General features: G+C 34.5%; 2 protein-coding genes across 2 annotated transcripts; both read left to right on the top strand.

Annotated features, from left to right (window-relative positions):
- The first annotated feature begins 651 nt into the window (after window positions 1-651).
- LOC140956473 (uncharacterized) lies at window positions 652-2,055 on the top strand. Its single transcript, XM_073413227.1, has 3 exons — window positions 652-1,260; window positions 1,360-1,463; window positions 1,645-2,055. The coding sequence occupies exons 1-3, from the start codon at window positions 676-678 to the stop codon at window positions 1,967-1,969; spliced, it is 1,014 nt and encodes a 337-aa protein (XP_073269328.1). The 5' UTR covers window positions 652-675; the 3' UTR covers window positions 1,970-2,055.
- Window positions 2,056-2,981: 926 nt separating this feature from the next.
- LOC140956914 (nardilysin-like) lies at window positions 2,982-14,863 on the top strand. The gene is made up of 19 exons (XM_073413854.1): window positions 2,982-3,444; window positions 3,573-3,648; window positions 3,935-3,981; window positions 4,412-4,524; window positions 5,494-5,567; window positions 5,712-5,807; window positions 5,900-6,019; window positions 6,816-7,049; window positions 8,097-8,245; window positions 9,012-9,168; window positions 10,365-10,517; window positions 11,169-11,548; window positions 11,662-11,811; window positions 12,359-12,541; window positions 13,035-13,238; window positions 13,331-13,434; window positions 13,678-13,831; window positions 14,176-14,297; window positions 14,498-14,863. Exons 1-19 carry the CDS (start codon window positions 3,136-3,138, stop codon window positions 14,730-14,732), a joined length of 3,060 nt encoding a protein of 1,019 aa, XP_073269955.1. The 5' UTR covers window positions 2,982-3,135; the 3' UTR covers window positions 14,733-14,863.
- The last annotated feature ends 610 nt before the right edge of the window (window positions 14,864-15,473 follow it).

The following is a 15,473-nucleotide window of genomic DNA, read 5'->3' as shown; positions in this document are numbered from 1 at the left end:
TACAAAACTATGGTGAATGAGCTTCGAGCAGCCAATGTAAACATTAGGCCTGCAATCCATTTTTTTAATAATAAAAAAATTAATCTACCCTCTTCAACAAAATCAATGTCATCTTAAAAAACCTAATCGAGAACCAAAACAATATGAGACAATCATCCAAGTATTAAATTGTCGATGAATTTTAGATTTCAAAATAAATAATTGGTCTTAATACATAATTGATTTTTGTTATATATTCAATTATTCATACTCGAATAGTTGCATGTGAATACTTTGAATGTTAATTTCATTATTATGTAAATGATATCTTATATTCTATCGAGTTAGTCTTATTTTATCGGAATAATTCTCTGTCCCAAAATCATTAGATCTCGTGAGTCTTTGGAAGTTGACATTATATGTTTGTTGACGATCAAAGATTAAAATTTCAAAACATCACCACTATAACTATTTATATATCCAGGTGAATCCCCTCACGTACGGGTTCAACTTTGTTTCCTTTCTCTTGTATTCTACGTACAGACACTAAAACGCGTGACCGGCCTAACATTTTGGCCCTTTGAAATGCCTTCTCGTCCCTTACATTGCGCCCTGTTCGATATATTCCCACCAACCACACATTTACTTCCATTCATTTCACAATTCTCTCAATTACGAAGAGAATTTTCTCAGTTAATGGGGGACAAAGCAACGCTAGAGAAAGCAAGAAAAGAGCTTGAGGATTTCTATCTCGGAGTTCCAGATGATTCAGTAAACCTCACTTTCCAAGACTTGGCTCAAGTGAGGCAACAGCATGCACCAGACAAGAAAAAAGCCATTGTATCGGATTCGAGCCCGGAAATGCGGTTAGCCAAACTCCCTAGCCTAGACTTCACCAAAGGCTTAGAAGCATCTTTTCAAACCACTAATAATCACCATAATAATAGTCAGCATGGTGATCACCATAGATCTAACGAGGATGATTTTCGGGGGACCCTGGGGATTATGCATGGCCATGATCACCACCACCATCATCGTCATCATGCGAATGTGCATAGTCATGACCATCTTCATGGATTAAGCTTACATGGTGGTGATCATGGGGTTGGGAGTTTTCAGAGGAGTGTTGTTTATGATGATGATATGAGCCATGTCAGTGGCATGAGTGTGGCCTACGGCCGCGGAGAGAGAGGCGGCGGGAGGCCGCGCCCCGGGATTCCACACTCCAATATCTGTACCGTATGCTGCAATTATATCTACCTTTTCCGGCACCGTTGCTTAGTAAGTAGCTAGCTAGTTAGTTTGTTAAAAAATTTAAATGGACGCGCATAGATTTTGATCAAACGCCATTTTTACATTTATTATGCGTGTTTATTACAGGTGTGTGGAAGGGTGTATTGCAGGCAATGTGTGAGCATCGGAATGGGAGTGATGACCGAAGGTAGAAAGTGCATTGAGTGTTTGGGAAGAAGATTCAGCCAAAGGTACAAAAACTACATGATCCAATTGCTGGGGCTAGCTAGCTAGAAAGAATTTTCAACTTTATTTTAAAAATTTATGTATTCTCTTGTCCGATATATACGTAAATTATACATAATCATGATTCATTTCTTTTTATGAAGGAGAGTGCCAACATATGGTATGATATATGATATTGTTTGATAGATATATAAAAGAAGCTGGAAAGATAGGGTGCTGTATGGGATATCCATCTTTGGTGAAACAGCAAGAGCTCAAATGTGCAGAGAGAGGACCTCGAAGAAGTGGCGAAAATCGATACGCTCGTAGCGTGATGGTGTCAAGATCAAGAAGTCCGGTGACTCCAAGAACGCCGAATAGGCCACATTCTCCTACTAATCACCATTCGTTCCCGGTGACTCCAAGAACACCAACAAGGACACATTCTCCACAAAACCCCCCTTCATTTGTCGCGAGCTCGTCTCCCTATTCGCCCTATTCACCAGCTCACCACCATCCATTTCCTTTCTAGTGCTGGTGAAAAAATTATTTGGTTTTTCGTTTATAATCATTGCTTTATCTCCTGTTATTTGAGGACTAAAGGAAATTTTTTGAAGAGTTCTTTACGTTATGATCGAAGGAGTGCTGGCTTTAATATTGGATGGACATAAGTGACTCGACCGGCTGAGAGAATAATGGTGCATTTTAGAACAATGTTGTATGTGTCCAATGTTGTTCAAATTTAAATGTTTACTTCCAAGTTTGAATAATTAATGGTATTCTACAATCATTTTAATCATAATAAAATATATTTAAATTTCAAGCCATTTTAAATAAAAATTTAATAAACTTTTAAATAACTATAATATTTCATAATTTCCAATTTCATTCAATAACATCCGAGATTCTCATGATTGATATACTTGAATGAGATAATGTGAGAATAAAATCGACTTTATAATGAAATGAGAATATGAATCAAATGATATGTTTATTTTATTCAAATAAATGGTAAAAAATAAAACATGAATGAAATAAAATTATTTTTAATTATCAAATAATTATTAATTAAATTTCAAAAATACTCAAAAATATTGTTTATTATTATTATTAAAAAAAATAGTAATAAAATTATAAATATTATACTCTATTAATTATTATAAAATTATCGTTATCATGAAACTAATAAAACTAATATAACTATTNTAAGAATGATCATTCTCATTCAAAATGAATAAAATGAGTATTTCAATGAATATGAGAATGAAATGTCGTACCAATCATGAGTATAAAGAATAAGATGATAACGTTCTTTCAATTCTCATCCATTTTCTGGTATCAAACACTAACAACAAATGTTTATTATCCGAATAAACTAATCTCTCCATGAGATAATCCTATCAATCATGCATAGTGCATAATAAAAAAACATTTAATATTCGTTTTCAAGATAAAAATGGAAAATCATTTAAAAAAAAAAAAACAAAACAAAACAAAACAAAAGGTAAAAAAATGACATGACTATATTTGTTATGAATAATGAAGCTGGTAATATCCTCGCTGAGCTACTGTCCTATACGCCGCAACACAGACTCCAAAAGACTCGCTTACATCAAACACCTTCGCAGGACTTCTGCGTCTCTCCCCAAACCAAAAATCAACCGCTTCGCCTCTCTCTCTCCATCTCTATTGGTAACAATGGCGGTCGGTGGCGGCGCTATCTCCTCCGACGACGTCGTGATTAAGTCCCCCACGGACAGGCGGCTTTACAGATACATTCAGCTCGCTAACGGTCTCTGTGCTTTGCTTGTTCACGATCCCGAGATTTACTCCGATCAGCCTCACGGGGAGAGAAAGCTTGGTGACAGTGAGGAAGACGAGGACGAGGATCAAGACGATGAAGAAGAAGACGATGAGGATTTTGGAGAAGGAGATGGTGGAGAGGAAGATGAAGCAGAGGAGGAGGAGGGAGAGGAAAATGGATTCAAAGGCTCGTTGCAGAAGAAGGTTGGATAGATTCTGTCAAATTATGGGGATTCAATTACATCAATTTGAGTTTGTTTAATTCATTCAGTTCGATAGAGCTTTGTGATATTTGAGAATGAAGTTTTCCTCGTTTTCTATTTTTTATACAGGCTGCGGCGGCAATGTGTGTGGGAATGGGGAGTTTTAAGGATCCTTATGAAGCCCAGGGCCTGGCACACTTTCTAGGTTTAATTTTACCCCTCTTGTTTGACTATGAAATGCTACTCCTTTCATTTGAGCGTTGCGAGTTGTCGACTGAGTTTCCGTAGGATGAGATAGTGTGGAGATATAGGATAAATAACTACAATCGCAGGCTGAGATACTAAGATCATACTTTTCGTTGCACGATATTCAAGGAATGCTCTTGATCTTACCGGGCGTGAGAACAATAGGGGGCAATGGATCATTCCTTATAAAGTAAATATGAAGTTTTCTGTTATTTAAACATTCTATCTTGAAACTTTCAATGCAGAGCACATGCTTTTCATGGGAAGTGCTGATTTTCCAGATGAAAATGAGGTTTGTTTATCAAAATTGTTTCCTCCGTGTAGCTTTAAATGTTTGATTACATGCTGGTGGAACTTTGTAGTGTAGCAACTTGCCCATGTTTTCTTTGATCTGGCAAAATAAACATGGTGGAGGGCTGAGGGTAGTTTGCAAATGATTGAACTGAAGCCGCCCTAATACGAAAGTTTGAGTTGAGGGATAGGTAAGTTGTGAATGTCGAGGTAGGAGAGAGACGAACAAAAGTAAAATTAATATGTAAATGTAGAAAATAATTATAACATTTAGAACTCAACCAAAACTGTCCTAAATGTCATGATTTGTTTGAATGTTGAAGTCTAGAGCTCCTGGTGTGGAACACACATCCTCTTGTCATTATCTTGTGATTTGGTAGAGGTCGTCTAATTATGTATATTATGTAATAGTCTTTTTTTTCTGTTTCTAGTACGATAGTTATTTATCTAAGCATGGGGGGTCATCAAATGCGTACACAGAAACTGAGCATACCTGCTACCACTTTGAAGTAAAAAGGGAGTTTCTTAAGGGTGCCTTGACAAGGTAAACAAAGGGTTCTTTTGCAGGATGGAAACTTCATTGATTTGATTTCTTTTTTCAGCCGCTAGGCAACCTGTTAATAAGTTTTTTGTTGATCCAATCTGTTTTTGTTGTGTTTTAGTTACCATTGATATTCTTTTTACTGGTACTGGAAATCATAATATCTTTGCCATACTGATTTTCTTGAACATCGTTTAGTTCGTAGAGAAATGAGCTAACTCAAATAAATGGTATTATTTTCCCCGATCTTTATAACCCCACACATACTTTTATATACACTTTATGTTTTGTTTATTTACCCTTAATGGTCACTTCATGAATGTATTGAACCGTATTTTGCAGCTCTTTTACTGTGCCTCATGTGAGTGCTTGAATATATCTTTGTTTATTCACTAATATTTATATGTGAAATTGTTTATACATTTACATTTACTTACATTCACATCACCAGTTCTTTATTTTGAAGAAACTAGAATGCTATATTTTTTTGTTATGGTTTCTTTATATTGTGTTTCTGTCCAAGATGGTAATTTAGCTTCTATATATAACTTTGACACATGAAATCATTTATGTCTATGCTTAATAAAACTCTTTATAATCTTTATAATTGTGTAAGATGTTGCTAATTATTCATGGTTACATCAAGTGAACAACCGTTTTATGGTTTTTTGGAGAACATGTAAGATTTTGTCGTGTGGTGGACAAATGCAAAATTATGTCAGTTCTTCAAAATTTTGGACTTAATAGTGATGCTGATTGATATGAAGGGTAATGTAACATGAATTGCTTGGATTCTGTTAGATGCAGCATATGTTGTACTATAATACTGATATCTTTTCATCGTGTGATGTTTGGTTATGGACTTCATGATTTCGTTTTGCAATCATGGAAGTTGCTTCTTGTTTTTGATTTGCTTGTGTTTCTTGTATGCTAGATTATGTGAATGCTTATTCTTGATGTCCAATTTTTCAGATTTGCTCAATTTTTCATCTCACCTTTAGTTAAGGCTGAAGCCATGGAACGGGAGGTATTGGCCGTGGATTCGGGTAGCTCAAGTTTTATTGTTTGTGTCCTCATGCAGTGTCATAAAAGATCATACTTCTTTAGTGATTCGTTGTTTTCTGCTTCTGTTAACACTTGGAAACTCAATGTTCCTTTTTTTTTTTATCACACGGCAATCTGGGTTACAGAATTTAATCAGGCTTTACAAAATGATTCCTGCCGGCTCCAACAACTACAGTGCTATACATCTGCATCTGATCATCCTTTTAACCGATTCTTTTGGGGTATTTTGCATTTCTATCACCTTCATTTTGTGTTCAGTGTTTTTGCTGGTAAGTTGTGGTTACTATTAAACTTCCCCTTTGGATTATTGTAGGGAATAAAAAGAGCCTAGCTGATGCCGTGGAAAAGGGAATAAATTTACGGGATCATATTTTGAAGCTGTACAATGATTATTATTATGGTGGATCAATGAAGCTAGTTATTATAGGGGGCGGTAAGTTTTTCAAATGTGTACAAGTAGTAAGTAGTAAAATTGAGTTGATGTGAATGTTTTTAGTTTGTTAACTGGTCCAGATGAATTTTGAGTTTTTAATTGGATTCCTGTTATTGAGTATTTAAATGGCTATTTAGGTAAGATTAGGGCAAAACACGTACAATAAATTAGCTGTCTTGAAAAAGAAATGAGTATCAGCTGTCTTAGAACAGAAAGGAGCAGCTGGGGGCATGTTTATACTTCACCAACCTCCCCACTTGACCGAGAGAATAGCACTGCAAAAATTGTGTTACCTGTACAATTTCTAATTTTGCTTTCGGTAAAGGCGATCAAGCAATCTGGGTTGAGATGGGCCCCAACCTGTGTAAATTCATTTAATTTAAATACACGAGGTCATCTTTGTCAACTGAAGATTTTAGCGCACCACTAAACATTGTAACCACCCTTCACAACCCTCATGTCAGCATAGTGGTCGAAAAATAAATATACTCTGCGTATCTGATGGCAACAATCCCATGATGAAATTAATTGTAATTCATGATGTTTGGGGATATGGTTTTTGCTCTTAAGCTGGATTTGCTTAAAATTCCGTAGGGGTTTGGAAAAAAGGTACCTCTAAGTGTGGTCTAGGTAATAGTGATGATTAAAAGGTACTCTCTTGGCTCAGGTGGTAATATAAGAATCTACTGGCTCTTTAGTAGTGTTTCATCTTGTTACTTTCACGGCCTACCCATAGAAAGACATGATCTGTCTTATCCTTTTGTTATTATTTAACTGCTGAATTTAATTTTTGCAGAGACTCTAGAAGTTCTTGAAAGTTGGGCCCTCGAATTATTTAGCAATGTCAGGAAAGGCCTTTCGGTTAAGCCAGAGATTGGGTTGAACGTTCCTATTTGGAAAGCAGGCAAACTTTATTGGTTAGAGGCAGTTAAAGATGTTCATATCCTTGATTTGTCATGGACATTACCTTCACTGCGAAAAGATTATTTGAAGAAGGCTGAAGATTACCTGGCTCATCTCCTTGGACACGGTGAGATTGCTGCTATTACAACTTGTTCCTTATGTTGGTTAGTTGCTCTCTAAAAGCATAACAAAATACATATGCTACAAGCAAGAAATAATATGTTTCTGCTTTTATTTTTGTATTTAGCTCTTCTTGATAGTTTGCATCTGGATTTGGGAAAAAGCTACTTCATGTATACTCTCTGTAAATGATGCAACTTGAAAATTGAAAACACATGGTGCAAAATTCTGTTTCTTGTAATATATTTTATTTATATATTTATTTTGGTTCTTGTGTTTGCTTTTCACTCTTGAGATTAGTGGGAGGATTTGAAGTAATTAGTGTATAAGATCACCCTTTTTCGTCATGGTTATATCTGAAATGTTTCTATCTTTTGGATTTCTTGCTTATCTCTAAAATGCCTTTCTCTGTTCAGGCATTTGTTAGAATTATGAACTACAGTGCATGCTTATGGGTTTTTCCTGGCTTCTAAATGTTTGTTCCGTTATTTTCAGTCTTGTCAAATTGTTATATCACCTCTTGCATTTACTCGTTATAATCCTTGCTTGTGTGTGTCAACATTTGTAAAATACTATTTATATCCTATCAGTGATTTTAGCCCAGACTAATGGGTCTATTTCGTTCTTATTTTTAGATAAACTCTCTAGCTTTTGAATATATATAAATCTCAAACTCCAAAAAACGTGAGCTGAGTAGAGCGGTTTCGACAAGATTATCATTTTACACCCATGGACTTTTACCTCATTCATCACCTTACGTAATTTTCTCTAACATTGGCATCTCAAAACGTGTTTGATATGGGCTTATCTTCTGTTTCTTCATCATTGATTTCTGCCTTCTGTTTCTTCATCATTGGTCTTTCATTCTATCCGAAGTAACAATCTTTTGATGGTATGGATTAGATCTGGTAGCTTAGGACTTCAAAATTACTTTTTGTCATCTTCGAAATTATAAATTGTGTTTGCCTATATTTTTATGAAATTTTTATGAAACGAGTGTGCTTGTATCTGAGAATTTAAATTTTGACGGAGAGAAACATTAACATGATTCCAGAGGGCAAGGGGAGCTTGCATTTTTTCCTGAAAGCTAAAGGCTGGGTAACTTCTATATCTGCTGGCGTTGGCGATGAAGGGATGTGTCGCTCTTCAATAGCTTACATTTTCGGCATGTCTCTACACCTCACGGACTCTGGCTTAGAGAAGGTAACAGTTTCCTGCTCCTTCTGTAGTTACTAATAGAAATAAAGTATTATCCGTTAGATTACATTCCTTGAAGAAGCAACTTAGTACTTTGAATGAGTAATTTCCTCTTATGCACAAAGTAATTTTGTGTAAATATTATTGCCATTTGTCAGCAGATTTATTTACTTCAATAGTGAATTGACGAGCTCACAAATGTCGCAAGAAAAAAATATCCTTTGTTTTAAGGTAGTATTATTTTGATACATGCAGCTGTGAAATTGCATGATGTGATAGCAAGGGTTTGTAGCTCTTTGTTATCAGAGTAAATATGGAAAAGTTATCCTTAAAATCACATTTTCAACTTCTTTAAAACCTTATAGTAATTCAATAAAGACACACAAATATAGATAGGAAAAAATGGTTGATTTTGCAGCACTACTTGAAACTATTTGTATGTAGAAAAACAAGCTTGAAAATAGATATAATGTGCTCACTGATATCCGTTTTTTAGACTTTAGAAAAGCAGCATCTTTATTGGACACAAATTAGGGTTCATGTCTGAGTTATTCGGTCTTGCAACATGGCTTCAAGGGCCCAAGGCACCTTTTTTTTGTCCCGTCCTTTCTGTTTGGGTTTTTTTTGGCTTTTTTCTGTTTTGCTTACTTATGAAATTTTTTCACCATGCCGATTGTTAATTTATTTACTACTCTGTCCATGGGATTCATGGATGTTCAAGAGCTTTGGTCTGCCATTTTTTCTCCTTTTAACTTATTGACTGATGATGCAGATTTTTGAAATAATTGGCTTTGTTTATCAATATCTCAAACTGTTGCGTCAAATTCCTCCTCAAGAATGGATTTTTAAGGAACTCCAAGATATCGGAAATATGGAGTTTAGATATGCTGAAGAACAACCCGCAGATGATTATGCTGCAGAACTTGCTGGTATTTTACATATCACATTACTACGTTCTTGTTTATATTCATTGGTTCCAAATTTCATAATCCATCAATTAGAAAATTTTCAAAGTTGCTTTAATATCTCTCTCATCAAACTAGCATGTAGCAATACCACTCATCTCATTTGGCTTGAGACCTTGTGAAATTTTATTATTATTTGATTTCCCCTTTTTGCATCGAGGCATTTTAATTACAGTTAGCCTAGATATTATATTCCTATAAACTGACTTAGTGTTTTAGTTATTAACAATAAATTAAAGTATGCAGCAAGACTGTCATATGACCAACTTGATGAGCAGAAAAATCTCTATACTAACCCATCGACAGAAAAACCATGCATAGCAGATTGATTCTATTTGCTTATAATATCTAACTACTGCTGTTTATCCAAGAGAATTCATGAGATGATCCATCCAAAAGAGATTTTATTAAAAAAAATCATCATGATCCATCCAGAGAATCTTTTTGAGGAATTGTTTTGTTGCTAAAACCTTTATTATCTGTTAGCCATACCTGTGCGCTTCTGATGTTGATATCTATAAATGCCTTTATACTGTGTTTGACTGGAGAGATTGGAGGAGGGTTTGATAATAGATATTATCTATTTGGGAAACGATCCATTCTTTGTGTTGGTAGGAAGAACAAGTGAGAAGAGAGGAGCAAAGGGTTGACCATCCGTTATCCTTCAAAGTCTTTAAACCCTGCGATGACAAACACACCTTTAGAGTTGGCACAAGATTTGGGAATTTGTTTAACAATGAGCCCATTTTCTACGCTGAATCTTTTTAATGTCCCACAACAATTGTGGCATTAGTCTTCAAACATTCTTTTAGAATCGAAGGATGCTCATAAAAAATTTTCCAGAAATTTGAATGTCATTGGGATAAGAATCATTTACTTTTGTCATTTAAAATGATGCAGATCCCAAGTTATTTGGTTTGTCTTGCTGAATATTCATTTGACTTGTAATAGAAGAGGTTTGAAATGGTTACTTAAATATAACTGTAGTTCTGGTGTTTGACAGATTATGAATCTCGACAAGACATGTGAAGAAAGGGGTATATAAATTAAAAAACAAAAAACAAAGAAATCTTTTTCTGAGGCTTTCTTGGGTATAAATTTCATTGTTGTCTTTGCTTATATTTAATAAGGCATATTAAATCACTAGAGTTCAATTGCAGGAAACCTCCTGGTTTATCCTCCAGAACATGTTATCTATGGTGACTATTCATATGAAGTCTGGGATGAGGAGATGATCAAATATCTTCTGGATTTCTTCGGTCCTGCAAACATGAGAGTCGACATAATAACCAAGTCTTTTAACAAGTCATATGGTGATTTTCGCTTACTAGTTATTTATTGTTTTATTTTATTATCTTGTAGTCACGTGCTGGACTTTTCCTTAAATAACATAAATGTGTAGGATATGAAAAGTGATTGATTGAGGTTCTCCAAAATATGGATATGAAAAGTGATTGATTGAGGTTCTCCAAAATATGCTGTTGTTTTAGGAATATCAGCCATGATATCTGTATGCATTTTCTCGTGCCTCTAGGTTAAAATATTTAACCACAAAGATCACATTCTATAAAGTTTACTATTTTGTGTGAAAAAAGTCGTAATACGTTCCCGTTCAACTGGTTTACCTAGGAACTGAATTGGTGACGATGGGTCGTCCAACTTTCATAATTCATATTTTTTGTATGTCTTTGATTACTATGGTTCATTACCTTAATAAATTGAAGACTGAACCATCTTTGTGGCTTTTTGTTTAGTTGCTGAATCATCTATCATCGCTTCTTGCTATTGTTTTTGGTTCACACCGACAAACTCTTGTTCAACTCGAGTATCACTAGAAAAATATCTTTAGAATATTCATTATTTCTATGATGAGTTTTATCCCGATTAATGGGTCAGCCTTTTGTCTACATGATACCAAATGATCGTAGAATGTTGGTCCTCTTACCCCCTTGCATGATTTTCAGATGTTCAGCATGAGCCATGGTTCAAATCACGATATGTTGAGGAAGATATACCATCTTCTCTGATGGAGTTATGGAAGGATACTCCAGAAATAAATTCCTCTTTACATCTGCCATCAAAGAATCACTTTATCCCACGTGATTTTTCCATAAGGGCCGACAAGGCACCGTGCGATGTTGCAGATGCATCATCTCCAATCTGTATACTTGATGAACCTCATATGAAGTTGTGGTACATGCTTGACAATACTTTTAGACTTCCTCGCGCTAATACATATTTCCGGATATCACTAAAAGGAGGATACAGTAATTTAAGAAATGCGGTCCTGACTGAATTATATATATTGCTCCTGAAGGATGAACTCAATGAGATTATTTATCAGGTTACCACTCTTCTGCTGTTTTCTGTGATCTTGATCTGCTTTTTGCGTGCTGATCCCGGTGAAGTATGCTGATTTTTTTATAAATATTATGCATCTTATTATATTTACTGCAGGCGAGTGTGGCAAAACTGGAAAGTTCTGTTTCTCTTTATGGTGATAAGTTAGAGCTGAAGCTTTATGGTTTTAATGATAAGCTTTCAGTTCTCTTGAATAAAGTTCTGGGAATAGCTAAGTTATTCTTGCCAAAGGATGATCGTTTCAAGGTATGTATAGTTCTTCTTATTAAAAGGAAGATGAAAGCAGGAGCATTATTCAGAACTAAGAGTGGTTGTGAGGATGAGTTTAACTTGACATTGAACAAAAGCACAGATAAAATGGTATCTTTATACACTTTAGGCGTTACTGTAACCATTGCGCTGTTTCATATTGTCACTTCCTTATTAGTTATTTCATTGTTAATAATTTTTCCTTGCAAAAAGAACAAAAAAGGGATTCTGCATCTTGCATGTAGGATTTTCTGCTCCTCTAGTTGCATTCGACATGGGATAAGAACTGTATATAGTTGGTATTGATCTATGAGCAATTCAAGTAAGTACTTTGTCGAGCGAACCATCGATTTTTTTTATGCAACGAGCAGCAGAGTCAATGATCAGGTTATTTAATTTATGTTATGATAGGTGTGTCCATTTTTTGAATATTTCTTTTAAGGGGTGATAAACGTATATGTCATTCATTCCATTCTAAAATGATTTTAGTTAATTTTTCTCACGATGATTTTGAACTCTTTTCAAATGTTTCCATGTTTGGCAGGTTGTTAAAGAAGATATGGAGAGAACTTTGAGAAACACCAACATGAAGCCTCTAAATCATTCTTCCTATTTAAGGCTGCAAGTTTTGTGCCAAGGTTTCTGGGATGTGGAAGAAAAGTTGTGTTTGTTAAGTGATTTGTCTCTAGCAGATTTAAGGGCTTTTGTTCCAGATCTTTTATCCCAGGTTTTAACTACTTATAATTTTGTTGCTCAGTTATCTTTAGCCGTTGAAATTTTGTAAAGCAATAGAGATGAGTAGTCCCGGATAATAGAATTTAGATAATGATAACATTCTTATTTATGAAACAAAATGATGTTGAATGGGCATAAAGTTATTCCTTTATATGATATATATGTGGCAGTCATGTTGAGTTCCTTTGTGAATGTAAAACCATTTAACACTAGTCATAGCATTTCACAAATCGAGGTAAAAATGTACAACTAATTTTGGCTAGTACAAATTTATAACTGAATAAGCTTTATCAACTTTTTCTGATAAACCTAGAGTATTTCTCTTGTGATACTAATACTTAATTAATTTTTTTTAATTTTAATTCAGTTCATTTTGCTGTGAATTTGTAGTAGCTTTTGTACAGAACCGTTTCCTAGCATTTGCAGTGACTTGTATTGATGTTTTTTAATCTTGTTACTCTGCTTTTCCATCTATTGTTTTACAGTTGTATATTGAGGGCCTTTGCCATGGGAATTTACTGGAGGAGGAAGCTCTTTACATATCAGATATATTTAGAAGTAACCTATCTGTACAGCCCCTTCCAATTGAGCTGAGACACAGGGAGTTTGTGATGTGCCTATCTCCAGGTGCTGACCTTGTCAGAGATGTCCGAGTGAAAAATAAACTAGAAACAAACTCCGTGGTGGAGGTGATCTAAAAATTATTTTCAATGAGGTTTGTTGGTTCTTGTGGCTGAAAACACCCAATTTTACTTTGGTTTTTGTGTTGGTTTATTTGCAGCTTTATTTTCAGATTGAACCAGAAGGTGTCGATTTGACTAAATTAAAGGCTTTAACTGACTTGTTTGATGAAATAGTGGAAGAACCACTTTTTAATCAGCTCAGGTATTTCATGTTTTGGTTGAATTGAACATAAAGGATTTGAAAATTCTTGTTCATATTCTTTATATTTTAAATTTTTTTGGAGGATAAAACGAGAAGGATGATATTAGTTCTCTGCCCTCTCTCATAAATCACAGTCCAACACACTTATGTAGTCATGTATGATGTATCCAAACATGATCACATGTTGTGTGTCCACATAGCTGTGCTAAATAAATGATATTTGTAATTTGTTGTTCGTTATAGGACGAAGGAGCAGCTAGGGTATGTTGTTGACTGCAGCGCACGGGTAACCTATCGCATATTAGGATTCTGTTTCCGTGTTCAATCTTCTGAGCACAATCCGGTCTACTTACAAGGCAGGATTGAAAACTTTATCAATAGCTTAGAAAAAACATTGGTAAGTGTGGATTATGAAACCTGTTATAAATTCTCAATCATATTTGTTAGTTGTTGTTTTCTTTCTTATTTGTATTTGTGTCTGTAGACTGTAGTTTGAGTGTGTTGCGGGTAAAATCAGACCATTCCATAAATCATTTTCTTGATGCCCTGTTTTCTTTGCCCCTAATTTTCCAATTTCTGTCACTGGCCGAAGAAAGGGCAACATTCTGTAGGTTTGGTTGTTTTATTGTGTCAATTGTCGTATTCAAGTTTCATAAAACAAAATAGATTGACAACTTGATTGAAGTTGAATTGTCTGCTTCCTTGATATGTGTTTTCCTAATGAAATTCCTGTTGGTGCAGAACAAACTCGACTCTGATACCTTTGAGAATTACAAAAATGGTTTAATGGGGAAGCTTCTCGAGAAAGATCCATCTCTTTTGTATGAAACAAATCGTTTTTGGGGTCAAATTGTCGATAAAAGGTAATTCATTTTGTTCCAGAAAAGGTATTTTACTGTCTGAGTTCGATTTGAAAGACGGATTATACTTGAATCAAGATCGTTAAACCAACAATTGTTTAGTACTTTCCTTCCTGGGATGTCCTCTAGTTTTAGGTATATGTTCAACCAGTTTTAGGTGAAAATCGAATCTGATTTGTTGCATAAAATTAAATTGGTTTCAGGTATATGTTTGACTTGTCGAAGAAGGAAGCGGAGGAGCTTCATGGTGTCCAAAAGAAAGATATTGTGGATTGGTATCGCACATATTTGAGGCAGCCCTCTCCAAAGTGTCGGAGGCTTGCAATTCGTGTGTGGGGTTGCAATACTGACTTGAGCAATGCCCAAGTAACATCTGCGCAGGTCATTAGTGACCTCGAAGAATTTAAGAAGAATTCCAAATTCTATCCCAGCTTTTGATGAAACAGAAACTAAATAAAATTTTTCATTCAATGTGTTATGATGAATTGGAAATTATAAAATCACCGGAACTTGATTATACGAAGGTGAATGAAGGTCAACAAATGAAGAACTGACTTGTATTCTATTCATTTTATCTGTTTCTTTTCCCCCCTCGAGAAAAAAAATGTAGTTTTTTTTGTATGCACGAGGCGCTCCGAGTCCCTGTCATGCGGAAAAATCATTTGGTTTCATTATGTTGTGTGCGTGTTAAAATTGAAATTAAAAAAAAATTAAACTTTTTAATAAGTATTTTAGATATTTTTACATAAATTTTATTTTTCATTGGAAAAAAGAGGAAATGGGGTTAAAAAAAAAAAAGGTGATTTTGGGATTTTAAAATTTACATTAAGATATTATTTTATCTTTATTATGACTTGAATATTATTTATGGTATATATATTGTTATAAAAAATAAAAAATTAAATTTCAAAAATTTAAAACAAATTTAATTTTTTATGACTTTTGATTAGTTTTCTTAGATAATTAATTAAATTTAAAACTTTTAAATACACGGTGTGAGTGTGTGTACAATGATAATGAAACTTGAATTGGAAAAATTAATTAAAGTAAATAAAGGTATTTGTGGAATTAATTAATTAAAGTAAATAGGGTATTTGAGGTCTATTAAAAATTATAGCATGACTCCAAGTTTTTTGTCTTATTATGCCCAGGTTTTGTGAAATATTTTCTTAAACTCTT

Source organism: Primulina huaijiensis, chromosome 14 (assembly GCF_012295235.1).
Source record: "Primulina huaijiensis isolate GDHJ02 chromosome 14, ASM1229523v2, whole genome shotgun sequence".
NCBI classification, from domain to species: Eukaryota; Viridiplantae; Streptophyta; class Magnoliopsida; order Lamiales; family Gesneriaceae; genus Primulina; species Primulina huaijiensis.
This window is presented reverse-complemented; position numbering and strand designations above follow the sequence as displayed.

Coding starts and splice junctions, on each gene's coding strand:
- LOC140956473 (XM_073413227.1), top strand. CDS start 676: ATGGGGGACAAAGCAACGCTAGAGAAAGCAAGAAAAGAGCTTGAGGAT. Junction 1,261..1,359: donor TTTTCCGGCACCGTTGCTTA/GTAAGTAGCTAG, acceptor TGTTTATTACAG/GTGTGTGGAAGGGTGTATTG. Junction 1,464..1,644: donor GGAAGAAGATTCAGCCAAAG/GTACAAAAACTA, acceptor ATTGTTTGATAG/ATATATAAAAGAAGCTGGAA.
- LOC140956914 (XM_073413854.1), top strand. CDS start 3,136: ATGGCGGTCGGTGGCGGCGCTATCTCCTCCGACGACGTCGTGATTAAG. Junction 8,246..9,011: donor CGGACTCTGGCTTAGAGAAG/GTAACAGTTTCC, acceptor CTGATGATGCAG/ATTTTTGAAATAATTGGCTT. Junction 9,169..10,364: donor TTATGCTGCAGAACTTGCTG/GTATTTTACATA, acceptor GTTCAATTGCAG/GAAACCTCCTGGTTTATCCT.